Here is a 25,934-nt window from a genome sequence, read left to right on the forward strand (position 1 = left end):
TCAAAAGTACACTACATAACTTCTCCTTAACCCAAGGACACACCTAAATGAGATCATTATGCAGGGGTTAATGGGCCTCCAATATTGTGGTAAAGTGATGCATACCCATTTGAGGGCACACTCCATAATTTGTTTTTGATTTGTTGAAAACCAAAGCAGATTCAAAATTTGGAATCCAAACTATTGAGACTAGTGCATGGTGGTCTTAAAACATTGATAGTTATTGTTATTGGTATCTAGGTTCACCCTAAAATGGAAGAAGTTGGAAATGTGCAATTTGTGCATGTGCAAAGTTATTTTAATAAATCCAACACTATTTACAATTTTAAATTGTTTCTTTCCAAATAGAAAGGACATCTGTAAGAAGCAGACGGGATGTTTGAGGAGCACATCATACACATGCTAGATACAACGTAGATCAATGATGCCTAAACTAGTCTGTGGTTGTTTGTGATTGAGATTTGGGATAGTTTACTTATTTCATTTCTTAAACTAGGCTTGGACTAAAAGTGATTTTCCTAAACTAGCCCGGTGGTTGGAACATCATGCAACCGTAGGCTAGTTCAGCTCAATCGCCAATTATGTGATTGTCCTGAACTGGCGTGGTTGAAGAGACATTAGTTGTTGTCTAGACCAGTGGCATGGTTGAGAAAAAATTAACAGCAATATATTTCACAATATATTGATATTTTACTAAACCAACCCGGTGGTTGGAACATCATGCAACCATGGCTGCTTCAGCTCAATCACCAGTTGTGTGATTATCCTAAACTAGCGTGGTTGAACATACATTAGTTATTGACCAGCCTGGTGGTTGAAATTATTATGTTTCTTAGTACTAAAATTCATTAAATTTAATTTCCTACTATTCAGGTCATACACCACTGTTAAGTTGTGAAATTAAAAAATGAAACGCAATATATTGTTATTTTCTAATGCTGAAATTTAGAAATGAAAAGCAATATACTTGTTATTGTCTAATATGTGAAGTTGAGATGATCAGGCCAAACCATCCCAGTGGTTGAAACTATGATAATGTCCTAAACCATCTCGGTGGTTGAAATTCAGATTGCCCTAAATGTGTCCTAAACCAGCCCGATGGTTGATTGTCCTAAACTTGTCCTAAACCAGCCCAATGATTGAAATTGTGATTGTCCTAAACTAGCACAGTGGTTGAAATTTGTTTTGCTTCATTATATACTTTAATTAGAATGTGTTTTGTATTCTTTTAGTAGTAGCAAAAAGGGGGCTCATTGTTCTATTGTTCCCGTATGTTGGGTCAGTAGACGGATTGTATCTCAAGTTTATGGATCAGAATCCGGACATTTCAATTGGGCAAAGGAGCTTTGAGCATTGTAAGCCCTGGTATACCAGGAAACTCAAAGACATGAATGTTTGTTGTTGCAAAATACACATAGACTTTTGCTACGGAAATTATATTTCTGATATATCTTACTTTGAACATTATTATTTTAGTCAAGTGTGATTATGGCAAAGTACTCCATAGGAGCACGCCGGACGCGGCGGGGGTCCTAGTGGATACTTTGTGTGGTTAGTTGGGGATGCCTGACTAGCTTGTGTTTTGCCATGCTAGATGGTCAGTATAGTGGGTGATTCCATGTTAATACTGATGTCGCTAGTGTTATTGGTGTTGTGCTTGATTATTGTGCTTTGAGCATAGTTATGTTGGGATCGGTTGATTCAGTGATTTGTTCAATCGATTGTTAATAACTAATGTAATTGGCGGCTTGAGTACAGGTGATGGAACTCATAGCGAGGATTTGAGTGAGTGCAAGGGTACCAATCGAGGTGTTGCACAGCGCATTATATATGGCCATGGGCCAATTTTGTATTTGCTTTATTATTGCAAGTTTGAGCAATATATTTTGTAATGGACATAATTCATTTTTGGGCCCTAAGATGGCTATGTAAAGCAAATCCCTCATTTTGGAAGAGGGAGGGAAGAGGGGGATAATTTTGGCTCCTTGGTGCTTTTATGAAATTTATCATAAATACTCTAGATGAGGAAGCATGAGCCACTCATCTAGGGGGGGAGATTGTACCCAGTCTGCTATCGTTTTCGTGGTGTGATGGTGTTCTTCTTCTCCAATTGATTAAGTGGTGACTTTGTGTGTGAAAGAAATACCTTTTGGTTTCAGTGGTATCAGAGCTTTGGTGACGCTCTTGTGAAGAAAGAAAAGAAAGTCTGAAGCTTCCTCGTGTGGATTCAAGAAGAAAAAGACACCTTGGAAAGAGAAGTTTTGTGGAGGATTCAAGAGGATTGCATGACTCGTGTGCAAAATCAGAGCTCATGGGGAGAGAAAGCTTGTATCGAGGAACGTACCCATGCATGTATTTTGGAACCTCATTGGCTACGCCATTCTCAAAACTTTGCAACTCTAAGGGGCTCTAAAGATCCCTTATTTTATAAAAAGGCTAAAGGCTCACTTAGTCTTCGGTGGATAGGCTTCGAAGTTTGCACCAAGCAGCACTCAAGCTATAGCTGCAGTATATCTACTTCCCCTCGGCCGCATACCACATCTTTTCCAAACCCTTGCACAAAAAAGGACTAGTCCATTGAGAGCAACCAATCATCATGCTCGCCGCCTCTGCAGATCTACAGTGCCACCGACAGCCTTTGCCTACGTACTCGTGACAGTCCACCTACAAACCCGCTCATCAAAGTGAACTAGCAGCCCGCTCAGTTTTTGTGCCGAATCCCGATTGGTCATTGCGCCAAAACCAAGGCCAGCCATCTCTAGAGACCTTGGGAGTCTCTCACGGTGCGTGTGCCCACCTGTAGAGAGTGCATACCTATAGCTAGTGGCCCCCAGCTTAGTAAGGTAGCCTCTGCCTGTGCGCATACTTATGCAATCCCACAGTCCTAATACATTAAGGCAGCAGCAGCCTCTGGCCCTTGGGCCTCTGTCAATGCAGACAGTGGAAGACTCTGCGGTGCCACTTTTAGGAGAAGCAATCTTTGCAAAGTCTTACCAAAAAAACAAAAACTCTGCCATCACGGATAGCAAATAGTAGCCCCATTAGGACTTGGTTTCCGGGCCCACTGCCCTGATCCGCACCGTCACACTATTGTCTGCCTTATTACTCGAGTCGCCACCCATATACAAGTCTGCATCATCTGCCAAGGTTGTCAAGCAAAAGGTTCTTCTTTGCCAAAATTCAAGGTATAAGGCTTAAAGGTCCTCCAAGGAATTTATTTATGAAAACAAAAAGAGAGCTCTAAAGTTCTTTATAAAAATTAAAAGAAAAGAAAAGAAAAGAAGACGTGTTTCTTTCTTTGGTGATCTGCAACACAAAGTACGAGGCCACTCCACCAACCAGTGAAGGCATTTAAAAAAGAAGAAGAAGAGAGACAAAAGAAAAATCTGAAAACACTTGAATCAAGAAGGCGATTTGGAACCACAAAATCACCGTGCAATTGATTGGAGATCGGTCGGCATCATCAGTCACATATCTCCCACTCTAGTCCTTTCTACCTCCAATCAAAGAGCGAGATAAGTGATTTCTTTTGCTTTATATTTCATACACTATCTTCCGCCATCCATTTTTTTATCATACACTCGAATCACACTTTTTCATCCGTTTAAATTCTCTTACACTTAGTATCCTTATTTTTCTCCGCTCCGCTTTATTTGTATTTATCGCATTATCATGGTGCATCAGCCACAGCCACCCATGCTCCAAGAGTAGCTGGACGCACTTCAAGCACAGTTGGCCAATGAGCGTGAGCATAGGGAGAGATTGGAAAAGAAAATCAATGGTAAGAAAAGGAAGAGGCATTCATTTGACGATGAGTCATCCGACGATGATTCCAATGATGATCCTATTATCAGGATAGTCAAAGACACACTGAGAGCACATAATTCGAGGAAGGAGAGTAAGATAAGTAGAAAAGCTTTCTCATTTCAAAATTTCGATGGAAAGAAAGAAGCACGCACTTTTTTATCAATCAGCTAGATGATTATTTTTCAAGGGAGAAATTCTCTGAAAAAAACAAGATTAAATGTGCTGCAAATCATTTAGTGGAGAGTGCTGCACTTTGGTGGAACATCACTAAGCACAGTAAAAGGCGACCAAAATCTTGGAAGTCTTTTCAAAAGCTCATCAAGAGATATTTTCTTCACTGATTTTAAAGCAAAAGCTAGACAACAGTGGGATACTTTTAGGTAGTTCAATAAGGAAGCAATCTCCACATATACTGATAGATTTGCCAAAAACGTTGATCCAATTACAGTCCTTAGAAAAAGTTAATGAGCGAGATCAACACAAGAAGTATGTGGCAGGTCTAAAGTCTAAGTTGAGAGCCAAGATTAACATGTTTCATCCGTGCTCACTGAACTCTACGATTTCTCTTACAATGAATTGTGAGAGGAAGAATGGGATCCCAAAAGAAGGGAAAGATTTAGAATGGCATGTACCCTTCTATAAGAAAAAGAGATTTGATAAAAATCCCTTCTTTAAATCTAAAAATGGTTTTGTTCCACAGAAGACAGATTCTTCTTCGAAGCCAAATGGTGGAAATTTTCTAAAGAAAGAAATAAGGTGTTTCAAGTGCAACAAGGTGGGACACATAGCCGCTGAGTGTCTCGAAAGAAAGAAGACTGCGACGGCGAAAGTGCACATGATTGATGATGAAGCAACCGAGGGACGTAAGTATAATTGTCATGCTCTTCTAAAAATGAAAGGTTTCATTAATGGCAAAGGGGTTGTTATTATGCATGACGATGGTAGTACACATGATTTCATTTTGGAAAGAGCCTTAGCAAAGCTAAACCTAGAGTCTTTCCCATCTAACTATAAGGTCAAAGTTGCTTTTACCAAGACAAAGTACAATTGCACTAGAGAATTCAAGAATCTTGAAATCTGAATCAAACCCTATAAGGATACACGAGACTTTCTAGTGGCACCCCTATAGGGAGTGGACATCATCTTAGGAATGCCATGGAGGCATCAATATAATCCTAAGATAGATTATGATTCCCATCAGATGTGGATTGAGGAGGACAGACAAGAAATATGTCTGAAAAGCTCAATGAAATTTGAGATCAGTCCTTTACTCAACCACACATAAGCCAAAAGAGCAATTAGAAAATGTGAGAAGACATATCTAATTTTGGTGAATACGATAACAACTACTCAGCCAAATACTAAGCCTACATACCAAAATTTTCTTTTTTAATTTTCTGATTGTTTCTTAGAGAATTTACTGCCTGGACTACCATGTTCTCGACTTGAAGATCATAGGATAGAAATCCTACCGGGCAATACTCCACCTTGCAAAGCTCCTTATAGAGTCAATCAGCTAGAACAAAAGGAAATTCAAAAGCAAGTGGAGGAACTGATAGAGAGGAGATTGATAAGACCCAGTAGTTCTCCTTATGGAGCACCTGTCTTATTAGTCAAAAAGAAAAATGGAACCTATTGAACGTGTATAGACTATCATGCACTAAACAAAATCATAGTGAACAAATATCCAATCCCTAGGATTGATGATCTTTTGGACGAATTGAAAGGGGCCAAGGTCTTCCATAAGATAGATCTCAAATTCGGCTATCATCAAGTTTGTATGGTAGAAGGGGATATATACAAGATTGCCTTTAGAACTCAAATGGGACATTATGAGTTCCTAGTTATGCCTTTTGGGCTAACTAATGCTCCAGCTACTTTTAGTAGAATGATGAACCGAATCTTTCTTAAACACCAAGATTGTGTGGTAGTATTTTTCAATGATATTCTGGTGTTTAGCAAAGACATTAGGGAGCATAAGGAACATCTGAAGCTAGTCTTTTCACTCTTGAAAGAAAATCAATTGTACATAAATCCTGAAAAGAGTAGTTTCTTTCAAGATCAGATAGAGTATTTGGGTCACATTGTATCCGCCGATGGGATTTGAGTAGATCCAAAGAAGATTGAATGCATAGTCACATGGCCTAAACACCAAGATATACATGAATTAAGATCATTCTTGGGATTGTGTAGCTTTTATAGAAAGTTTTTCAAGAATTTCGCATACATTGCACATCCATTGACATACCTTCTTAGAAAAGCTAAGCATTTCTTATGGACTGAGCGTCAAGATAAATCTTTTACAGTTTTGAAAGAAGCTCTCACACAAGCTCCTGTGTTGCAACTACCCGATTTCTCTAGACCATTCTTTGTAGTTGTATCCGATGCTAGTGGATATGGAATTGGAGCCGTACTTATGCAAGATGGACATCTAATAACATATGAGAGCCAAAAATTAAAACTAGCGGAATGCAATTATAGCACATATGATAAAGAATTAATTGCTGTTGTGCATGCCTTACGAATGTGGAAACATTATTTGATGGGATGTGAGTTTCTTAACAAAACCGATCAGCAAAGCACCGTGGTGGCCTACAATTAATATGGATGGAACCCGGGGCTCCAGCCACCATGGTGGCTCGAACTTTATAATATGTATAAGATTTGTGGCATTTGGCATTTTACTACGTTACATGCTCCCTCCTCTAACTCCCATCACTGCTCCCTTGCTCATCTACTTATCACTGACTCATCTTTAGCATGCCTACTACCACCCCCCTCGATGCTCTGTGATCCCAATGTTATCTGCCTTCTCATATATTAAGGTGATTGCATTGCACTCACTTAAAGTAAAAATGCTAGCACTAGTGGAGACCCTTTGTTCCCACAGTCGATTCCCCACACATTTGCATGTGACCACCTTAGATGACATGCTCACAGAGGGCCTCTTTATGGTTGTGTTATATGGGTTCCCCCTAGATATCATTGAAGGCCTCAGTATTTTTAGAGCAGAGTACTCTGGTCTTGTTGGGGGAGCCATAATCTGAGTCCTAGCAATGTGCATGGTCTTCAGTCTCTCCATCGTATCCTCCTTTGGCTCCCTAAAAATTTTTAATGCATCAAGCTAGACTAGTGTAAAACTGAGTTGCACAAATTCCCTCTTGTTGAGACGAGGCTCTTAGCAATGGCTGAATGTAATCTTTTGGCGTTTAAGGCTCTCAATGATATTTTGGCTTACTAGATGTAATGTTTTGGTCTCTAAGGCATTTATGTAATCTCTTTTTGTTCAATTTGAGGCTCTCACTATGCACTATTGTTAACTTTTATATTTGAATGGTTATGGCCGCTAGCTGTAATCTTTTGGCCTTTAAGGCTCTTAGCAATTGTCGAGTTTTTATAAATGTAAGATCCTCTGTTCAATTTTTGCTTGGTATAAGTTGATAATTTTTATATAACCTATTATTGGACGTAGATGTACATTGTAATCTCTTTTGCTCAATTTTCACTCGATAAATTGTACTTTTGTCCTCATCTATATTTACTGCAATAAGGACTAAAATACCAAGAAAGAAGGACTACAATTTCCTTGATTTAAGACCAAAATAGTGCTAAAATAACTCCAATGACCCCACCGTTGTGGTTGCATGGAGATACATCTAGAAAATATAATTAAACTTTCAAAAAATGCAATTGACGATATCGACCATATAGGGTTCCCCTCTACGGGAAAGGGCCATATCGACCTGCATTATACAATATCCAGGATGCCATTGGACAAAAATGGCAAGCCAATATGGCCCTTACCCCTAGAGGGTACCCCTCAAGGGCCATATCATTAATTGCATTTTGCTTGGTTGCACAATGGAATACATTTTCCTTGGTACACAAATATAATGTAACTCAAAAAACCAATGCGATGGATTTCATAGATCTCCTTTTGTTTGCCACCACGTTGGTCGTCATAGATCTCCTCCTATAATCTGTACAATAAGGCTATGGAGCTATAACTCCAAGAACTATCGTGGTGGTCTCTCCAAGACAACCTTGAATTTTGGGCTATGACAGGTCGTCAGGGACAGAGACAGCGCTGAGGAAATGCTCAGAATGATAGATTGCGTCTCATTATTATGCCAAAAACCAGTGCAATGGTCTCTCCGAGACAACCTATGATTTGCATGGGTTGCAGGTAAAGATGTGGCAAAAGGCTGCACTATGACAGGTGGTCAGATCAGAGACTGCATTGTGGTGGTGTTCAAAATGATAGATTGCATCTAATTATTATGCCAAGAACCAGTGATGTGGTCTCTCCAAGCCAACCTTCAATTTCAACGATTTGCATGGGTGTGGTGCTCAATCACTAGGTGGCAAAGTTGCGGCAAAAGGCTGCATGATGATAAGTGATCAAATGGCATAGGTCAAAGACTATGCTGTGTGAAGCAGTGCAAAGATGTCTTGTGTCAAGCTATGCGGTGTTCAAAACAAATAGATTGTGTCTCATTATTACGCCAGTGCGCCTTCATGACGTTGGGAAAATTTTTGGCGAGAGCGCGGGTCCGCACAAAATTCAAATATTCACCTAGGAGTGCATCACATCTTAGCCCCAAAATGGCCCTAAAAATATTTTCGCAATTGGCTACACCCAAACAAATGTTGACCCGGACATAAAAAATAGTTGCATTATAAAATCAATCACTTAAAGGAAATAATTGAGGATGACAAAGGGGTTGTTTGTAATAGGTAGCATGAGGTAGCTTATGGCTATCACAATTTACTCAAACATAATGGACAAATGGCACAAGAAAGGTGCAAATAAAAAATAGTATCTTAGAGACATGCTCAAGAATGAGTATCCAAACCTAAAAGAATACGAGATAAGTTTCTAAATTCTTAGATGCATGGGTGCTGTATTAAAACACCACATACCAGAGATCCATGACATGATGAGGGTGGTTATAGGCCGTGGCACCCCATGTAATTAGGCTAGATTGGAAGAGGGAAAAACAAAAGATTCAAGACAGTCCAAGGATGTGGCACAATGAATGGGTATAAGCATACTTGTCATATAAATACTTCTTATAGTTTGGTTTGAATACATTATTCCGTTATGTCATCAACTTGTTAGCTGCAAATGCGGTTGGTACACCGCCCATGAATAATAGATGCATGACAGCTGTCTTTATGTACTCTAGTTAGTGGCTCAGTTAGTATGCTACCTAGGTTAGCTGAGTTTGGTTTGAGACCCACATATAGGGTTCACCTATTCCTTTTATACTTAGAGAGAGTTCTTTTGGCTTTCACAACTAAGAAGAGTAAAACTGTTTTCAGCCTCCACCTTTGTGTGTATTCCCCCATTGTGTATGTGAGAAAGCTGCAAGTGAGACTCCTTACTTCTCTCCCACTCTCTTCACACATTCAAGGGGTATTTAAAAAACCTCTCGACTAAAATTTTTTCCCCAATAAAAACACCCTTCTTTACTTATGAACTAAGTGATTTTTTCTGAAGTTGAATTAAAAACCCCCTCCTATTATTGTAATCCTATTAATTTTTTTCAAAAAGTTCAATTAAAATACCCCTCCTTTTGAATGCAGATGGTAGACTAAAATATTTTGAGGTGAACCTCTCTCCTGAGTTTACATATTGGTCATCTTTTTTGGAGGGGGTTCAATACTCTAATTTGACTTTATAAGATTGATTAGAAAGATAAGTTTTAAACAATTTATATGCCCCTTTGTTGCTTGTAATAGGAATTAACTTGGAGTATGCTCTTTCCCATTTTCTTGTTCCTATAGGCCAAGGGGTAGTGAAATACCCTTGTGAAATGTTCATGTAGGGATGGGTCAAAGCAAGATGTGGAGTACTGCTTTTACTATTACTAGAAGAAAACTAGTGGTCCAATCTTGGAGTAATGTGGAAGGCATTTTAAAAATGTGTGTGTTGTGACTGTGAACTGTGAAAATTGCTCAAGAAGGTCCCTTCCACAAGAGTCACTCATAACCCTAGATTTCCAAATTCATGACCTATTCAAACTAGAGTTAGAAGTCTCTTGCAAAGAGAGGTTTAACCAGATCAGGAAGTTACTTCAGCAGCAGTGCCATGGAGATAGTAGGGCAATTGGTTGGGATTATCATGCTTGGCTTATCACTTAGCTATACTTATTAACAAAAGCCTTGTCCACTTAGTTTGTGTGTGATCATGATGATCTAAATTGCCCATTTTAAAAATGTGTGTGTTGTGACTGTGAACTGTGAAAATTACTCGGGAAGATCCCTTCTGCGAGAATCACTCATAACCCTGGATTTCCAAATTCATGACCTATTTAAACTGGAGTTAGAATTCACTTGCAAAGAGAGGTTCAACTAGATCAGGAAGTTGTTTCAACAGCAGTGCCATGGAGATAGTAGGGCAACTGGTTGGGATTATCGTGCTTGCCTTACCACTTAGCTGTACTTATTAACAAAAGCCTTGTCCACTTAGTTTGTGTGTGATCATGATGATTTGAATTGCCCATGAGCCCTACAAATGTCATATGATCAAGCAGATTCACGAATCAAGGGGTATGTGTGATCGTACCCTTGGTGACGTTTGTGTGTAAGGTTTCAAAATGTTGTTGCTTCTTTGAAATTGCATTTGAAAATGTAGAAATTCAAAGGGCAATGTTGTTCCCAAAGAAACTAGACTTTATGTATGAAAATCCCTTTCTTTCTTCAAACACAAATTGTTTTGAGTAAATCAGGCAATGTTATTCTCAAAGAAACTAGAGTTTTTGCATGAAAACCCCACACACAATTCAGGGTCTCAAAGAAACCAGAGATTTTGCAAGGCAATGTTATTCTCAAAGAAACTAGAGTTTTTGCATGAAAACCCCACACACAATTCAGGGTCTCAAAGAAACCAGAGATTTTGCAAGGCAATGTTGAGGCAATGCTGTTCTCAAAGAGACCAGACTTTTTGCATGAAAACCCCAAACTTTCTTCAAACACAAGATTGAAAGCAATAAAATTTGCAGGTTTAGAGTTCTGGGAAAAATTCCAAAAATGGTAACCAAACAAGGAAAAGAGAAGACACAGACCATGAAAGACTCATAACAATTCATGGCATGGGGAAAGGGCGGGGGGATGCTTTTCCCTGTCGTAAAATGGTGAGTGGGCGGGCAGCCCGCGAGCTACTTTATGATGGGGAAAGGCGGACCTCCCCCCTTTCGCGGCCGTCAAAGGCAAGGGGAGCTTGCCACGTGTCATTTTGCAAATCTGGGCAATGATTTCGGGCAGGTTGGAGATTCCCATTCCTCAAAATTTTTGATCCGACGGCTCAGATCTTGTTAAAGGCGACCCCAGCCTTTGACGAGATACAAAGTCGAATACACAATATTAAAGTGGAAGAATACGGAGGCCTCATATTGTTTTAGAGCTTTTTGTCGAAAGGCCCAGGTATCCATGCATATTTGTTAACGTTTGAACATGAGAGGAATCAAAAATTGTTGTTTGATTGACTATTTTTTCTGAACTACTTGAGAAGAAGGCTCTATTTGGACAGCATTCCGTCAGATAGTAGCCAAGATGACTTCATTAACTTTGCAAAAGAGTGTACTGTAATCTGTAGTGTCGCAATGTGTACGTCTGATTTTAATGTCTGCCTTTGCAAACAACAAAAAGATGATAGACTTCAGCCCCGCGCCGCGCGGCGGCCTACCTTTGACCTCGTCTTTCGACATGGATCTGAGTTTTAAAAGCACGACAATGACGAATTTGAAATGTAAGCGTTCCGAAATTTTCGAGCTCGGGAAGAATAATATTCTGTCGAGAGTAAATCGAAAGATCGAGTAACGAGTTCTGTTGATCGACGTCGACATGCGACCAAAAGATTGCTCTGTAAAATATTGTTGCGGATCATGCGCAGAGTTTGACGAATATTCCAGGACTGCTGTTTTGCATGCAGCAAGGTGAAGCTTACACAGCACCTGCGATTCTAACGCAGGAAGAGATCAGACAAGGACATGGTGAAACATGAAAGGCAGAAAGATTTCGATGCTTACGGAGGAGCAAAAGATGATATGAGAAACTGTAAGAATTAGCAGAGAGAGTGAGTTTGATTCTGTTGCCAAACGGATTCTGCATACTGGTGAAAGAAAGAGAGGAAAATTTCGAAATCTTACAGATTTCAAAAAGGAGAATAGCTCAAACTAGGAAATGAGGTGCAATCTGTCGGATTTCAAAAAGGAGAACAGCTCAAACTAGGAAATGAGGTGCAGAGAGACAGTCTTTGTTTTATGCAGAGATCAGCAGATGTTTGCAGCGATTTATCAACATGGCCGATCTTCCGATCCAGATCAAAGCTACGTCCACCTTCAGGTGCTCCCCAGCTAATTTGCACCATTCCGATATGATATCGCCCGCCTCTTCCTCCGAGAAATCGACGCGGTTCTGCATGAACGAAGATGAAAATGAAAGGAATGATCAGCGGCGGGCGCAGCAGCAGGAATCTGTCGATCAATATGGCTTTGAAGAAGAGATGGCTGCTGATCCCGACGAAATTATGTTATGCTCCACATCGTCAGAGCACGCGCCGGCGATGGCCGACGTCGAGCAGTCGTGGGACAAGCTATCAATGGCCGGGACGTACTTCGATTGCAGCCGTGTGAGCCACTCCGATTTCCGGTCAGTAGTACAGGATCTCAATGTCGACATAGAGATGGAAGCATCTAAAATGGTATATTGTCCATGCTCTCCTGCATTTATCTTTTAACGAAAGTCATGAATGCAATTAAGCTGCGACAATCTTTCTGCTCGAAAGACAATGCAATCTAGCTGGGACAATCTTTCCGTTCGTTGTCACTACTCAAAGATTTGTAACGCTTGTCGATGAGTCCATGTCGTGTAATTCTCGAAAACTTTGTGCCAAAGGTGATATTTGATCGAACAGCTGTGAGTCCGCCGCAGATTCACAACCGTGGAGCTTCGGATGATCATGAGGAGTTGCTACCGTTTCTGCTGCGCTTTCCGGTGAGCGCATTCGCGGTGGCGATGGGCATCAGCAGCCAATCCATGGTATGGAGAGAAATCAATCGAAACGCATCTGCTCGATTTCTACACATACCGCCGGAAGTTGGAGCCCTGTTTTGGTGCGCAGGGATCCTCACTTTGCTGTGCAGCATAATCATCTACGCCCTGAAATTCCTTTGCTGGCCCAAGGTAATCGACGGAATGGATACTACTGTGTCAAATCAACGCACGATTTACTCGGGAGCAAGACGAATTCATGCTGATTTTGTGCAGGAAGTCATGCGAGAATTCAACCATCCGTTGCGCTCCAACTTCTTCGCCGGACCTTTCCTTGCAGCACTCTTCCTCCTGCTTGGAACCCCTGTCTTCGTGCGGGATCCTCCAGTAAGCCTTGCCGAAGCTTTTGCATTTGCAAGTAATTCCGTCCCTCAAACCTGCAACAATTCTTTCTCGATCGCACCGATTCCGCCTTGGTTTCGATAGTGAACGCTTCGATTCGGTTCTTTTCCGAGTCCCGATTGTAGTCCCGTTGCTTCTTCTGGAGCTGCACTTTTACGGATGCTGGATTATCGGAGGGAAGCGTAGGCTGAGCGAAACCGCTAATCCTACCACGCAAATCTCCGTTGTCGGAAATTTTGTCGGAGCATCCGCGCTGAGCTTGGCAGGCTCTAAAGACTTTGCCTTCTTCCTGTTTTCCATGGGGTGAGTCGTTTCTACTCAAAATTACGAACGCCTAGCTACCATATGTTTTTTATGCCTTTCGATATGCTTTCTGAACCGTCTCTTGACAGGATTATTCACCAGCTAATTGTGTTGACGACAATATATGCCCGATTGTCTTCGACGGACATAATCAATCCTGATCTTTATCCCGTTCTTTTTCTGTTCGTCGCACCCCCAAGCGCAGCATCCCTGGCTTGGAACGACATAGTTGGCACAGTAGACAATTTGTCGAAATTCTTGATGTTTTCAGGCCTTTCCATGTATCTTGTACTGGTATACAGATGCAGTAGATGCAGCCTTTTGCGCTATATCTTTTGACGAGTTTAACTTCTGATGTTCGGTGCATTATATATATATATGTTGGAAGCTCATAACTGTGACAATTGTCTCGTCCAATATGCAGGCTTCAAGAGCGTACACGATGATAAACGGAGTCAGGTGCGTCGTTGATCGATGCGAATTCTCTCTCTGTGTGCAACATTAAACCAAGCAAACATAGCTGCACCACGAACCAAAAGTAACTCACCAAACCATGTTCTGATCCTGGCAGGTTCTCCTTTTCCTGGTGGGCATACACATTCCCAAGCGCGGCTGCTGCCATGGCATCACTGGCGTATGCCCAGGGCGATGGCAGCACATCTGGCTGGTCGATATCGAGAGCTCTGGCGTTCCTGTTGGTAGCGGTATCGAATGCAGCTTTGTTGGTGGTGCTGATAGCCACCATGATCAATGCTTACACAGGAAATCTGTTCCCAAACAACCTGGTGCTATCGCTGGAAGATGGCAACAATCCGCGAAGGGAAAACGAACGTCGATCCTCCTCCTCCTCCTGTATATCTCAGATTTTTGGACACTGCATTCTTTGAAGATGGCAATCAAGCAAACATCCACGGCTGTCATATTGTTCTTGATTCACCTACATTCTTTGAAGATGGCAATCAAGCGAACATCCACAGCTGTGATCGTATTGTTCTTGATTCACCAAGTTGGCAGAGAAGCAGCGTTCTTCTGCAGCATCTACCATTCTCCTCTGTTTCCTGTATATCTCAGATCTTTGGACTCTGCATTCTTTCAAGATGCCAATCAAGGAAACATCCAAAGCTCTCATGGTCTTGATTCACCAAGTAACTTGGCAGAGAGAAGCCTTTAGTATCTACCATCCTCTTATATTTCAGATCTTCATATCATGCATATAATTGTTCTCGATGTAGGGAAAACCTCACAAACTAGGAAAAAGTGAGAAATTTCTTAGATAGAAGTATGCATTTTGGTATGTCTATCTAGGCAATCTCATTCTCTACATTAAATGCAGCCTCTATCTAGGAAAAGAGGTGGTCACCTAGGAAATTAGATGAGTGTGGTACCTAGGAAATTAGATTAGTGTGGTACCCAGGAAATCACATTCTCTTGATAAAAAGTTATATCTCTATCTAGGAAAAGAGGTGGTCACCTAGGGAATTAAACGAGTGGCATGTTTAATTACATTCCTTACATAGCAAAAGTTCTTTCATCCAAGAAAATTAAAGGGGTATTATCACATTTACTATATAGGAAAAGCTTCTTGTCAATCTAGGAAAACAAATGGCTAGTCAATAAATACACACATTTCTTATACATAAATGTTTTTTTTAATGTAGATATTAGCTTTGACATATAAAAGATAACACAAATATAAAACATGGCTTTCTTATGGAAAACGTCATTGAGGGATTCCCAAAATTTAGATTAATTGCTTTAGTGCACATTAAATTGAGCCAAAATACATGGATGTTATTTTCTCCATGCAAGTGTAACATAAGTGGTCTAAATTGTTCCAAATGTTGCAAGCTCATATGGAGGGGTCAAAATCTTGATTCCCAATCTTATTATACTTGAATCCAGAGGCCCAATTTTTACATGTAGCCTTACTTGAGATCAACCTAAGATATAAGGATATTACTATCACCATATTGCAGACATAAATATTTATGCCAAAATTTACAAGCTTCTCTTTGTGGATGAGATAGAGTTAGTCATGTGCAAATATTGAAGCCACATAATGTTGTAACAAAAATTTCGGAGGCTTGAACTACTCTATTGAGGCATGTAGGCCCTACATTCTAGATTGAAGTAAATATAAGGATATTAATGGCAATATGCACACATCAGTTATATAATTGAGACCAAAATTTTAAAGTCCCTCATCAAGCCATTCAGGTGATTACCAGTCTCGAGTCTTCACAAGCTTTAGCATGCACCCTAAAGTTTGTAGAGTAACAACCCTACCAACACCTAGGGAGATGCATGCCCAAGAGGCGATGCTCTCTAACTTGAGAAATGGCCTACAGAAAGTGAAAGGGGTGCACATCTTAGATCAACTATCTCCAAAGAGGGCGACATTAGCTATGTTGGTGTCCCCTAAAACAAAGGAGAAATGGCTTGGGTGCACAATGTCAAAGATGTTGTCAATCAAAAGGACCAACATGGCTCAAGTGGTTGAACGTAGAGCAGAAGCAATGCATGATCATCCCAATCTAAGAAGTATGTGGGCTTCAACAAAACACAAGTAAGGGAGAGACAGCCTAAGTGTAGAAATCATTGCTACATTGACGACGTTTTGGCATAAAAATACGAGAGTTTCTCCAAATAGAAAGGACATTTGTAAGAAGCGGATGGATGCAAGGTGTTTGAGGGGCACATCATACACATGCTAGATACAATGCAGGTCAGTGGTGCCTAAACCAGCCCGGTGGTTGTTTGTGATTGAGCTTTGGGATAGTTTACCTTTTTCATTTCTTAAACCAAGCTTGGACTAAAGGTTGGACTAAATGTGATTGTCCTAAACCTGATGGTTGTAACATCATGCAACCGTAGGCTGGTTCAGCTCAATCGCCAGTTATGTGATTATCCTGAGGATACATGACTACATGTCTTTATTATTTGTTTTAAGTTATCATTGCTCATCATGAATTCCATTGTATTTTGTTTAAGTCGTTGATGATATATTTTCTCCATCATTTTAATTGTGTTAATTTAATACATTTCTAGCCAATTTAGTATCATTTTCACCAATTCTGGGTATCGAAAGTTCATTTATGTCAAATCCTGAAGGTATTTCATCGTCACGCAGAAGGGAAAAGTGTTCGAGATGTCGCCAAGACCTCAGAAAGCCCAAAACCCACCATGGCACGAATTTGGGCATTTTGGACTTGCCAAAATGCCCAAATTTGCACCGTGGTGGGTTTTGGGCTTTCTGGGATCCTGGTGACATGCCAGACCCTTTTCCCTTCTGTGCGACGGTGAAATTCCTTCAGGATTGACAGAATTCAAAACTTACATTAAAATGATTAGTTACTACAATCATAGAAATGGAAAATACACAATAATGCGATAGTGTAGAGAATGTCTGGTACCCTCCAAGCATTTCTCTTGCACATTGGTTTGTTTCTCACGGTGCATGTCTCATAGACCAAGGTGTGGGTAGGGGCACTGTAGGCTTCTTATACTTTCCCAAAATAGCAGACTTGAAAATTTTGAAAATAGATGTGTAAGCTTCACGACTTACACCGGCAGTATCACAAGCTGCAAGCATCTCCTTTGCATCCACAATATCCTTGAAGTCCTTCATCACCTCTTCAACAACTTGCACACGTAGGTGCTTTTGTCTTGGGTCCCTTAGTATCCCAATGACATTGCTTGATTTCAATAAACTAGCTAGAGCATATGAACAGTCAATATCATCCCCGTCCGTTCTTCCCATCACATCTTCCATGAAGTTCCTAAAGAAGAACACAATAAAAACTTAGTCACAAACAGTGTAGCACAAAAGAGTGTAATCTCATTGGAACATTTGATAACCAACCTTGTAGCCCGGACTCTCCTCTTTCTAGCACCACTAGTGGGTACCAATGCATCCATGTTATGTAAGTACCTTCTTTTCCTCTCCTTCAATCCCAAAGGTGTTTCTTTCATCTTTTGCTCTCGTTCTTCTGCCTTCTCTCGTTCCTTCTCTACGGCTCATCGAACTTGATTATATATAGATCTTTCCAAGCCTTTTTGGGACTCAGCTAGCTTATAGAGTGACTCTTCTAATTTATGTCGCTCCAAGTCCAATGCTTTGTCTTTATCATGAAGATCTTGGTTCTTCCTTTGAAGATCCTGCATAGAGTTATGCATTGCAACAATGGTGCTATTTCCTAAATGTGCTAGCATCTCTGCTTGGGCTTTGCGCATCTCGCTTGCTTGCATAGCCATTGACTGAGCATTGTTTAACCGATTGCAATAACCAAGCAACCACGCATGTCCATTTCCAACAAACCAAACTAGCTCATGTATTGTATGGAAAGGAGGGCTCTTTTGGTTGGTAGGATCTAAAGGATACAAGGATCCTTCTAATTAAAGGTCAAGATGCTTCTTTCCTTACGAATGAAGACTGTGGATTTTGGAAGCTCCCCTCAATCCTAGACTACGTGTGCTTGCATACACAGCCTCCAACTCTAAGTGAACCTGGTACTTGTTGGAGGCGTCCTCAAATGGTGCCATGACTAAAGGAGTGTAAAAAAGGAGAAGGTGTGGAGATGCAGGCTTGAAGGAGCAGCATGCAAGAAGAGGGAGGGCGAGGAGGAGGAGGGATGGGGGAGGGAGGACCAATAGTTAGCAATAGTTGAAGAGGAGGAAAGGGGGGCAAACCAACAGGTGTGGAGGGTGAGGAGGAGTAGGCATGGAGGAGGAGGGAGGGAGGAGGGAGGAGCAAGAGGGAGGGGGGAGGAGGAGCAGCGGTGGAGGAGGAGGGAGGGGGAGGGGGAGGGGAGGAGGAGCAGGCGTGGAGGAGGGAGGGAGGGGGAGGGCAGGAGGAGAAGGCATGGAGGAGGGAGGGAGGGAGGGGGAGGAGGAGGAAGGGGGAGGAGGGAGTGAGGAGGGGGAGGGGGAGGGGAGGAGAGGGGAGGGGGAGGGGAGGAGAGGGGAGCGGGAGGAGGGAGGGAGCGAGGGGGAAGAGGAGGGAGGGGGAGGAGGGAGTGAGGAGGGGGAGTGAGGGAGGGGGAGCGAGGAGGGGGAGGGAGGGAGGGAGGAGAGAGGAGAGAGGGAATTCAAAATTTGAATTTTTTGGTTCCCACCTAAGAGTAAGAGTTGTGTAAGAGGTGTAAGAGGTGGGGTCACTTTTGGGCTTAACCCACCTAGGTGAGGGGGGGTTAGGACTTTTTGGGACCTACCTTGGCCCTTTCATTAGGACTAATCCATTTCTTAATCCATTCCTTATGAGGCCCTTTTGAGACCCGAATTCTCCCCTAATGGCCGATAACATCACTATGGGTGCCGAGGTCGTCTCTCATTTGGCTGCAGAAGTAGTCAGCCCAGTTGGTCTCCTGTAGCTCTACCATGCGCAGCAGGATATTTGGCACGACAGACTGATGATGGTCTATGTGCTTGACTTGAGTGAGCCATTGAAAGGCTCTTGCTGATCGCTCCACCTCGAGCTTGTGGATGGCTGTGAACTGGAGGCAACCCTTGCACTTGTGGCGGTCATAGTGACAGACTGTTTTGAGGGCGTCGAGCTTTTTCTTTTTGGAGTAATTTTCACTGACCACGGATAGGTTGAAGGTTGCCCATACCATGTCCTGATTGATTTGGTACTAGTGGGGATTGCCTGTTGCATCTCGTAGGATGCCAATGTTGGTGTTGCTGTTGTACGCCTTGAGGAATTCTGCCAGCAACGTCATGTCTAGGTGGCACGGGAGAGGGGCGGCCACTCTACTCAAGCCTGCAAATCTGAGTGCCTTCTCACCACTGTTGGGTCTTGGAGTGCTACGTATGCTGCTGCTGTATGGTAGTGAGGGTGTAGTCATGGCCCTCATATGTGAAGCGCGAGTGTATAATGCAAGCGTCCAGTCCTTGTAGCCATGCTTCTCCAAGTGGTGAGTGTGCTTGGGAGCGCACGACCTTGTACTCGCCTGCTATTGGCACCAGGGTGCGCTTTCTTGACCTCAAGGGGGCATGCCTGCCACGGTCGGATCCTCCCAAGTGGCCTGCCTAGTGGATTTCTCTTCGCCTTGCAAGTCTTCCAAGGGGATCTTGGAAGGCATGTGGATTGTGGCAGATGGAAAGCTTTGGGAGTCCGATGGACCAGTGGCCTCTAGGATAGGGTGAGGGTGGAGTCCCAGGTTTGTTTCGAACTCAAAGAACGCTTGTTCGGGATCCATCAAAAACAAGGATGGCAATTGAGTGATGAGGGAGTTGGTGGATGAGGAATAGCAGGAGGACATAAACAGGCTGTTCAGATTGTAGTGAAAGGGGGCAGGAAACTGTTAGAATTCTGGGCAAATTTTGCAAGAGTTTGGGGGCAACTGCTATGGCGATGACCCGATGGGATAAGCCTATTTATATAGATTTCCCATCCCCTCGATTGGTAGGATATGAGTATGGCAACAGTCGGTGGTGTAAATAGATAGCGGCAGTCAATGTGGTAAACCGATGGTGAGGGGTGGCGAGATTCGATTGGCAAGATATGAGATGATGACTGGCGGTGCGATCTGGAATGGCTATGGTTGACGGTGTCTTTCCTTGGCATCAACCAATGGAATGTTGGAATCACGACAGGCAGTGGGATACCTCTATGGCGACAATCGACGGGATGATGGGATTGCGACGGTCGGTGGGATACCTCTATGGCGATGATCGACGGCATGTTGGGATCGTGACAGTCGGCAAGACACCTCTTTAGCGATGATCGGTAGGATACTGACTATGTAACAGTGTAAAAGAAAGAGACAGTGGTGTGTGGGGGAAAAAGAGTGGCATGTGGGGGGGAAAAGAGTGAGTGAGTAGAGTGCACTTGTGTGGTGTGGGCGTGATTGTGAGGTTAGCATGTGCAAGATTATGAACAAATGCAAAAATGGATCCTAATCACTTGGTGTTGACTATGTATGAGCATGTGGTGTGTTCAGTAGGGACTAGTGGGCTGCGGGTGTATCGGGTGAGATGCCTATCGTACTGACTCACCTAGACCTAGAATCGATGATTATGATGAATGCGATGTAGGCAGACACCGTATTGCGACATAGCATGTAAGGAGCCATGTAGAGTAAGTGTCTAGCTTTTTTTTTACCTTGGATTCTAGGGGCACATTTGTGCCAAACTTTATTTGCGGCATGGTCCGTCTTCTTGGGAGAAGCAAGTTTTTGTGAGTCCGCCCGTGGTGCCGACCCTTGCTTTTGTGAGTAGGACGGTACCATCGGAGGGGGTATGCTCACCATTACTTTCGAGTGTTCATCCCTAGAGGTTCTTGTGTAACTCTTTGTGGGGGAGGGATCGGTACCTGTGGGGTCCCTTGACTGGTTGTGGTGATACTTCTGTTGAGTTGGACCATCCATGGTACTAGTGCATATTTAGTACCTTGGGGATGGCCTGCTTCGTTTGGTTCATCTAGCAAGTTCTTGTGGTGTTGTATCCTAGGGAGACACAGGTTCTTGTGGTGCTGCCTTCGACACCTTCAGGGTTTGCACTGTCGACTTTGGGACCCAGGCGACTTTCTTGCCTTGGCTGCCCAAGCAGTTGGTGTTGATCAAGCTGTTGGCGGTGTGTGGCGGTGGATGAGGTGGGGGCGCAGGAGGGCGGTTTGGATTTCTTCTTGTAATGGATGGTGTGGCTTTCTTCTTGTAACGAATGGGTTCAAAAGAGGCTTCCTTGGGGCGACTAGAGCGTTCGTTGTTGCTGCTTTAATGTTCTCTAGGAGTTGGGTCCGATCAAAGTGACATTGGGCACATAGGATAGCATCTTGTACTTGGCAGCTCACGGATTTCTTGGGTGGAGGATGGTGGCATCAGTTGAGTAGGCAAGGGCATCGGTTTACCACTGCAGCTAGCTTTCTTCCCCTTTTGAGCTGGGACCTTAGGTGGGGTGCTAGTGGGTGTTGGGGCTTCCGATCCGTCCTATTGTGTAGCTTCATTCTCGTGGATCGGTGAGGGAGAAACTGAAGAAGCGGGGCTTGGTCCACACAGTGGAACTACCACCGTTTGGCCACCATTGGTGAGCGAAGCAGTCCAGGCATGCCAGTCGATTTGACAATTTATGGCGTAGCACCAAGTTCTTCCTAGTATAATCTGTTCTTCGGTTGCTTCTGTGGAGAGAACATAAAATCGTATATCCAACTACTTGGCAAACAACCGTTCAACTTAAATTCACAAAACCCAAAGTTTGTAGGAGTTGGCCATTTATAGCTCTTATTGAAGCGATGGTGAGGGTTAGGGTACCTATAGCGTTTCCCATACCTCTCGGGAGAGGAAGTTGTGGCTCGCTCCTGGATCCATGAGTGCTTTGACGTGCATGCGTGGACCTATATTTGAACAAGCAACCTGGCTAGCTCTACCATTGGCTCATTCATTAGTTGCACCTGTTCAATCATTGCCTTAAGTAAGTAGTGTCATTTGCCTATGCTATCGGAGTTAGCATTATAGATTCTGGCTTCCTTGATGCCTGGCATTTCATCCTAGCCACCTCGGCCTTGAGTTCTTTTTCTCTATGCATAGCTTGAAGGGTGGAGAGAGTGAGTGGCCCGTAGTATCTTTTTAATTTGCTCCCATTAAGGTAGCCATCCATTTTTATCCCATCAAGGGTGGCTATTTGGCACGACCCTTGGGGAGTGATCTCAACTACACGATAAGGACCCATACCTCGGTACTTAAGCTTGCGTTTACTATTACAGACGCTATATAGGAGTGCCAAATATCCTTCTACCAGGTCCCTGTTCTTGAGGTTGCAGTTGAACCACTTTTTACGTCGAACCTTTTCTACTCGGAGAGAGTAGGCTGCACGCAACCTTGTCTCTTCTAACTTTTCGATGTTGACTAGCCATTCTGCTAGCGCATTTTTTGTGAGTCTTTCCTTCATGGCAAGACAGAGGCTAGGCACTACATACTCCATTGGCATTATTGCCTCCACTTTGAAGGCTAACCTGAAGGGGCTACAATGCGTGGCCACTTTGTAGGAGGTCTTGTAGGCCCATAACGCTGCTATGAGCTTATGCTCCCAGTTGGTACAACTGGCTTCTACTACTGTACATGTGATAATCTTACAACATGTTTTGTTGGAGCTCTTGTCCAAGCCATTTGCCCTAGGGTAGTATGGCATTGACTTCCTATGTATGATCATAAAATCACTAGTCCAGATTGCTATCGTTTCATTGAGGAAGTGAGTTCCTCGATCACTGACTAACTCCAACGGACATCCAAACTGCGTAATGACTCGTTCATATAAGAATTTGGTGGTGGAACTCACATCAGCCTTCACCGTGGCTCTTCCTTCTACCCACTTGGTGAAGTAATCAGTGGGACCAAGATGATGTATCTGGCCCTGGTACCCTTATTTGTTAATGAAATCAATGCCCCATTTTTCAAAGGGTTGGTTGGCCAGGATTCTGGTCAGGGGCATCATGTTTGCCTTGTGTGGGATTTGGATATGCTAGCAGGGGTCGCATCGTTTGATGAATTGGGCCACGTCTCTGAAGAGTGTTGTCCACCAAAGACCAGCTTGCAACACTTTACGTGCTGTAACATCAGCGGCAAAATGACCTCCTGTGATTCTTGAGTGGGATTCTTCAAGCACATCAATGTATTCGTGTTTGCACACACATCTTCACAGGATGCCATCCTTGCCCATGTGGTATAGTTGGCCTGCTTATCAGCTGATATGGTGCTACATCTTTAACGAGTTTGCGGGCTCTATCCTTCTTAAGGGCCTGGACTAGGGGGTGATCCGTTGGCCAAGTAGTGGCCGATTTCAGCGGCCCATTTGGGAATAATGTCGAGGAAGAAGAGAGAAGCGTCGAGGAGATCATCTTCTACTCCCATTGGGGCATCACCATTTGAGATCCTCAATAGGTGGTCGGCCAAGACATGGGTTTGCCTTTACGTACAACGACTGTGAAGTCAAATTCTAGAAGGATCAGCATCCACCTAGTGATGTGTCCCATCATGCAAGGTTTGTTGACCAAGTATAGAAATGCTTGATGGTCCACGAAGAAGACAAACTTGTTAGCCAACAAGTAGTGCATGGACTTCTTTACTGCATAGACCATGGCAAGACCTTCCCTCTTGGTGGTAGTGTAGTTAACCTTGGCCTTGTTTAGTTGGCGGCTCACAAAGTATACCGGGTAATCTAAATTGTGCTCCCAATTTGGGCTAACACCTATGTCAAAGTTGGAGGCATCAATATGGACATGGAATATTAAATTCGATTCGAGTGACCTCAACATTGGTGCAGTGGCTAGAGCTATTTGAGGGTTTCAAAATATGTTTGGCATTCCTCGGTCCACTCAAAGGATACTAGCAGTTTGTATACTGGGCGTGCTATGTTTGCATAGAACAAGATGAATCTCCGGTAATAGCCCATGTGGCCAGTAAATTGTTGGACTCCCTTGGCATTGGTGGGGCGCAGTAACTCCAAGATGAGTTTGATTTTATTATGGTCCATAGAGATTCCATTCCAGGACACTATGTAGCCCAGGATGACACCATGTTTGACCTAGAACTTGCACTTAAGAGGATTGAGGGATATGTGGTACAAGCGGCATTTCTCGAGGATGAGCCTGAGGTACTTCAGGTGGTCATCCCACTTCGAGTTCACACAGATGTCATCTAAGAAGACTTCCATGAAGTCTCTTAGATACTCCTTGAATACCGCGATCATCATCTGTTGGAAGGTAGCAAGGGCATTGGTTAATTGGAATTATGTGGCCCAGGATGACACCATGTTTGACCTAGAACTGGCACTTAAGAGGATTGAGAGATATGCGGTATAAGCGGCATTTCTCGAGGATGAGCCTGAGGTACTTCAAGTGGTCATCCCACTTTGAGTTCATGCAGATGTCGTCTAAGAAGACTTCCACAAAGTCTCTTAGATACTCCTTGAATACCGCGATCATCATCCATTGGAAGGTAGCAAGGGCATTGGTTAATCGGAATATCATCACCCTGGCTGCATATACACCCCATTCGGTTGCAAAGGTGGTCTTATGTTGATCTTGTGGGGCGATTGACACTTGGTTGTAACCTGAAAATCCATCTAGGAAGCTATACGCTTCCTTTCTAGCTACCCTTTCTAGAACATATTCGGTGAATGGCAAGGGGTAGTGGTCTCGTGGTAGCATGAACCTTTTTCAAATCCATGCATACTCTAATTTTTCCATTTTTCTTTAGGACTATCACGATGGGTGATACCCAGTACGTATGTTCAATCTCATAGATGAATCTTGCATCTATGAGTTTCTGGATTTATTCCCTCACACTGAGTGTGTATTTAGGATTCATAGGGTAGGGGCATTGCCATACTGGCCTGGCGTCATCCGCAATGGGGATTGTGTGCTGCACTACTACGGAAGGCACCCCTTTCATGTCAGTGTACTTCCAGGCCAGGTAGTCCTTGTACTCCTAGAGGAGAGCTATTCAGGCATTCTCTTCGTTGGGGGTGAGGTCATCGATGACGAATGCAGGTTGTGGGTCCTGCCTTTCTGGGGCTAGGTTTACCTCCTTGATCGGGGCTGGGCCGTCATACCCTTGAGAACAACCATCCTCCCGAGACCTTTTGGCCTATTGGTATAAGATCTATCAGAGCAGTGGTCCTTTTGGCCTTAGCCTTGCCTTTGGATATAGGGGATTTGGGACCCAAAGGGGGCTCTTCAATTGCGCTTATAGTGCCGATGGGGGTGGTTACCCTACTTGCCATGTTTCCTTAGGTGGAGGAGAGCTCGTGGTGAGCAGTCATGGTACCTACGTAGACAGCCAATGAAGATTTGATTTTACCCTCACAGTTCCCTCCCTTAGGCACAAGCACTCATTGGAGGGGTGGTTGCCATTGCATGCCCCACACCAGACATTGTCTCTCCATGGAAACAAGTGGAGGTTGCTTGGCACCTCCTTGGAGGTCCCTGTCCTCCACTGCTGGCCTAGCTGATCCAACAGATTGGAGGCTAGCTCGCTCATATCCAAGCCTTTGGGTTCATTAGCCTCCTTCTTGATCGACTCTATACTCGAGGACCTAACCGATGGAGCTATTTTTGAGGGAGCTGGGGCTTTATCCAAATTCACCTTGTCCATCATGTTGTCACATATATGGATGGCCACCTTGCTGCATAGATCAAAGGAGGTAGGGTTCATCACCATGAGGTGGTCGTGTAGCTTTGGGTCTGCCAATTTGATAAGGAAACAATCGTTCGTCACTCATCCGCTTGTACGGTTCATAGCGGGCATTGAGGTGCTTGATCCTGGCAATGTAATCCATTAGGGATTCCTTATTGTTCTGCTTTACACCATACAATTGGTTGATCGGGCTCCATCTATGGCTGCTGGGGGTGAACCCCACAATAAAGGCCTTTCTCAATGTCTCTAAGTTGATCTTTTCTTCTAGGGTGAGAGCCCTATACCATTGGCTTGCTT

The 25,934-nt window shown here is 43.2% G+C and overlaps 1 protein-coding gene across 1 annotated transcript in view; it reads left to right on the plus strand.

Moving 5' to 3' along the window:
• The first annotated feature begins 12,112 nt into the window (after positions 1 to 12,112).
• The window catches only part of LOC147891944 (S-type anion channel SLAH2-like), a 62,558-nt gene continuing 48,736 nt past the window's right edge, over positions 12,113 to 25,934 (plus strand). Inside the window, exons 1-8 of the mRNA XM_087388542.1 lie at positions 12,113 to 12,514; positions 12,709 to 12,996; positions 13,081 to 13,222; positions 13,332 to 13,509; positions 13,599 to 13,803; positions 13,934 to 13,968; positions 14,081 to 14,361; positions 14,462 to 14,569. Of these exons, the coding sequence (XP_087244668.1) occupies positions 12,113 to 12,514; positions 12,709 to 12,996; positions 13,081 to 13,222; positions 13,332 to 13,509; positions 13,599 to 13,803; positions 13,934 to 13,968; positions 14,081 to 14,361; positions 14,462 to 14,569 (1,639 nt within the window). The remainder of the gene's footprint in view (positions 12,515 to 12,708; positions 12,997 to 13,080; positions 13,223 to 13,331; positions 13,510 to 13,598; positions 13,804 to 13,933; positions 13,969 to 14,080; positions 14,362 to 14,461; positions 14,570 to 25,934) is intronic.

This window comes from Dipteris shenzhenensis, chromosome 17 (genome assembly GCF_047967505.1).
Source record: "Dipteris shenzhenensis isolate YYH24624 ecotype China chromosome 17, Dip_SZ_1.0, whole genome shotgun sequence".
NCBI lineage: Eukaryota > Viridiplantae > Streptophyta > Polypodiopsida > Gleicheniales > Dipteridaceae > Dipteris > Dipteris shenzhenensis.